General features: G+C 50.0%; 1 protein-coding gene across 1 annotated transcript in view; it reads left to right on the top strand.

Moving 5' to 3' along the window:
- Positions 1 to 592: 592 nt before the first annotated feature.
- Positions 593 to 3,745, top strand: part of Pmar_PMAR009773 (gag/pol/env polyprotein, putative) — a gene marked incomplete at both ends in the record, with an annotated part of 3,705 nt that continues 552 nt past the window's right edge. Inside the window, 2 exons of the mRNA XM_002768610.1 lie at positions 593 to 2,816; positions 3,604 to 3,722. Coding sequence (XP_002768656.1) covers positions 593 to 2,816; positions 3,604 to 3,722 — 2,343 coding nt within the window. The remainder of the gene's footprint in view (positions 2,817 to 3,603; positions 3,723 to 3,745) is intronic.

Below are 3,745 nucleotides of genomic sequence, written 5' to 3'. Positions count from 1 at the left end.
GACAATACAGTGTATACCACCAGAATCTCCACCACCACTCGCCAAAGACTCTGTATCCAAACGAGAAGTCTCCTCTTATGCAGGCCTCTTCTACGATCCGCTGCGCACTCACGGGGATCTTAGATTATACAGTGACTGGCTACGTTCATGGATAGGGAAACTTCCTGGAAATAAGCGAACAGATTGGGATCGCCAATGGAAACTAACAAAGGATAACCAGAAAAAGTTAACCCTTATCCATGATCGAATGACTCACCTAGCCATACCTCACACCGGCCATCAATCAGTCCCACGGACACATACTAAAATAGTCGTTCACTGCGACGCTTCCACTTACGGCTACGGCTGGACTATCCATACCACACAGGATAAGGATTCTCCGCTTCTACCTCTAGTAGAATACGCAATAGCCTTCAAACCCAAAGAAGCCGCAGCATGGCATGTCAATAGAAAAGAAATGTTTTGTCTAACCAAAGCAGCTTCTACAGCTGCAGATTTTGCCAAACATTTTTGCCGTAACCAACTAACAACCATTGACATCTATTCCGATAACCAATGTGCAGTAGCATGGGCTAATTCTTTAGCCCCAAATATGCGCTCCTTCGATGTTACAGCAGTTACTCGCCTATGTGCGAATCTCCAGGAAATCATTGACATGCTCAAAGAGGATTATCATATAACAACGGCTATACATCACATCGACGGCACAAATAATACTCGAGCTGATTACCTTTCACGGTTAGTCTACAATATACCCCAACTATCAATTCCCACAGAGACTCACAAAACAAACTACAGCCGCAACAGCCAACTACAACTTGGCCACGTCCATTCCATAAAGGACGACCACGCGATCCATAATATGACTCCCTCCGGCCCAACTACACTTGGTGCGCTTGTTCTCATCCCTGAACAACAGTGCTGTGACCCATGTCTCATACTAACTCCCAACCCACAAACTGCAAACCCAAATCCTCCACCTGAGGGGACAGATGCGGTCAGATCAGTGGAGTCTTTTGCGCCTTCAGTGACTACTCCAGAACCGACTGATGGCCTTTGTGGAATATGCGATATGGGAGAGGAGGACGCGTTAGACGAAATACGAGACTTCTATCGGACCAACGGCGAAGAGCACTCTGATTTGCAGCTCCTGGGCATACCAATTGAGAAGGTCGTGAAAGCAGCTCAAGGGAAAATCAGCGATCAATCAGCCGAGAGACTGTTGGGAGGAACGGCCAGAGGTGAACAGATCGAATGGACATCAGATGTCTTACAATTCAAAGATTATTATCGTGGACAACAAAGAGCCCGAGTCCTCCTCCCAACGAAGAGACTGCAAACTTGGGCTTTGTATCACTACCATGATGATGCCCTTACCGGATCACACCGTGGAGCATCGAAATGTATAGAAAAAATAAGTTCTGCGGGCTTCTGGTGGCCAAATATGAGTCGAGAGACACAGCAATTCACCGCGACATGCGAAATGTGCCAGAAGGGCAAAGTGACGTCGCCAACCATTGCACCGGTCCTTCTTCGCAGACGCTCCGGTGCGAGATTCGCTAATATCCAAATCGACTTCATAGGACCACTCGGAAACGAGGACCGTAGTCCTGGAAACTGGCAATATATGGGAGTCATCATTGACCAAGGCACCCGTGCCGCAATGGCTCTTCCATGCTGGGATATGACAGTTCGGTCGGCAATCATGTGTCTCCTAATATGGATATCGACGTATGGAAGGCCAGATTCGTGTCAATCAGACAATGGACCGGCTTTCGCGTCAGACGAATGGAGTGATTTCCTAGATGCATACCACATTCGAAAACGGTTCGGTACCCCAGGTGTTCCGAGACACCAAGGATCAGTAGAAAGAGTGAATAGAGAGATCAAGGACGCCATCCATGTCGGTGAAGCAGTCCGGGACGAGAGGCGAATGCCCTGGTGGGCAACGGCCATATTAGCGATCGGAGTCCACAATTCTAGTCCCTTACGAGATTTACCAACGAGCACTCCTTCAGAACTAGCTCTCGGATCCGACCATGCGACCCTCCTCAGGGGCATCGAAGACGCGAGCTTCACTAAGGATAGTCCAGCGGAGACCATCACGCTTGACCGATGGCAATCGCTATATGAGCACATAAATACTATATATGGCCTGTACACTCATCTAAGGGACGAGAGATCAGTCATCGAAGAGTATAGGAGCCTACTATCAGCAGGCCAAAGAGACCTAACGGTATTTCAACCTGGAGATCAAGTGTTGCTCGTCGGTCTCAACCATAAGGGCAGCCGGGTGGTGATAGGCGAATATAGTATCATTAGCCGAGCTCCTCACAACAGATTCATGTATTATCTGGAAGGCTTAAAAGGACTATATCCGACGAGCCGTCTAGTCCCTCGGAAGATTAATCCTATACGTGCAATCCTCGATTCGGAAGCGAAGCCACAACGTTCTTCGTTGGCGAGAGCCCTTGGGAGCCCACCTCCTGAGTCCATTCGTTTCCCCGACTTGACCGCCGGTGACTGGCTGATCTGCGAATGGAGGTATGCGCCAAGGATGACAGACGACGACAGTGAGCGTCCCTTCTGGCAATATTTCGTCTGTGAGGTGTCGCCACACCAAAGAGGATTAGATCGCTCGACTACAATACGCGTAGTTGGCCTTGACCTGAGCCCGAGGACCAACAGATGGCTGCTCACCAAGGGGAAGGAGAAACAGATTTGGCAGATCAAGAAAGATGAATTTTTCGTCGGATTCAAGCCTACGAAAAGCAGAAGAATCCCAGCAAGTATCACCAAGTGGCTGGAAGCGAGAGGTCTTAATCTTGATTGAGAGTCCTAATCTAAGACAGTGGTTACCTCACTGGGGGGGGCATTTGTAGCGAAACTCCCGCTCGGTAACACAACTGTCCGGGACAGCCTGTCCCATCTCCTCCGACACCCCACGTTGATACGTGGATAGTAACACAATCGCTGTCCCCTTATGAGGAAATCCCTCATGAAGGGATTGGACGATCGATTTCCGCTATTGTGTCGCTCTGTCTCTTTAACTTCTCTCACCCTTAACTCACTAATCTTCTACTAACTACTACTTCCACTACAACCCTATGTCTAGTACTCAGTCGTCAATTAACGGGGAAGGAGCTGCGACCATTACTACAGTACCAGATAAACCACTGTGGAGCGACCGGCGGTGGGCATCTAATAGAATCAGACGTCGTAGAACGGTCGCAGTGCGAGGAATGTAGAATGATAGGATGGCCTCACCGGATGGCAAGCCGCTGCGGAACACATAGACCTCCGGGCAGTCGCTGCATGAGAGTAGATGGAGGGGACCACCGTCTTGGGGTTTACAGTCCCCAAGGTAACTCCGGGGATTCTTGCCATCATTTGCGGTCAGCATGTTCCTCTGAGCGGATCGAGCAGCGACAGCCAAATTACTCCGATCATAACAACCAGCATACCCAAAGACGACGTCAGCTTGCGGAGGGGTCCCACTGCCGATCGCAGCTCGCCAGGCTTGTAGGAGGAGCCTCACGACACGTACACGCCAGAGTGCAGACTCTAGATCATAGCAGTCCCTCGCAATACTCTCAATGATAGGTTCATCGCCGATTGAGAGAACTCCATCGACACGACGAACGTCGGAGCTGACACGCCCAATAGTGTCCCGCACAGAGAAGATGGTGTCGGCAGTACACAAAGTCCCGGAGAGGAGGGAGGTGGAGCGGCAAGAGTCGTCAAT

This window comes from Perkinsus marinus, assembly GCF_000006405.1.
Source record: "Perkinsus marinus ATCC 50983 genomic scaffold scf_1104296967778, whole genome shotgun sequence".
In the NCBI taxonomy this organism is placed as follows: Eukaryota; Perkinsozoa; order Perkinsida; family Perkinsidae; genus Perkinsus; species Perkinsus marinus.
The sequence above is the reverse complement of the archived record's forward strand: the minus strand, read 5'-3'. Positions and strand labels throughout refer to the sequence as shown.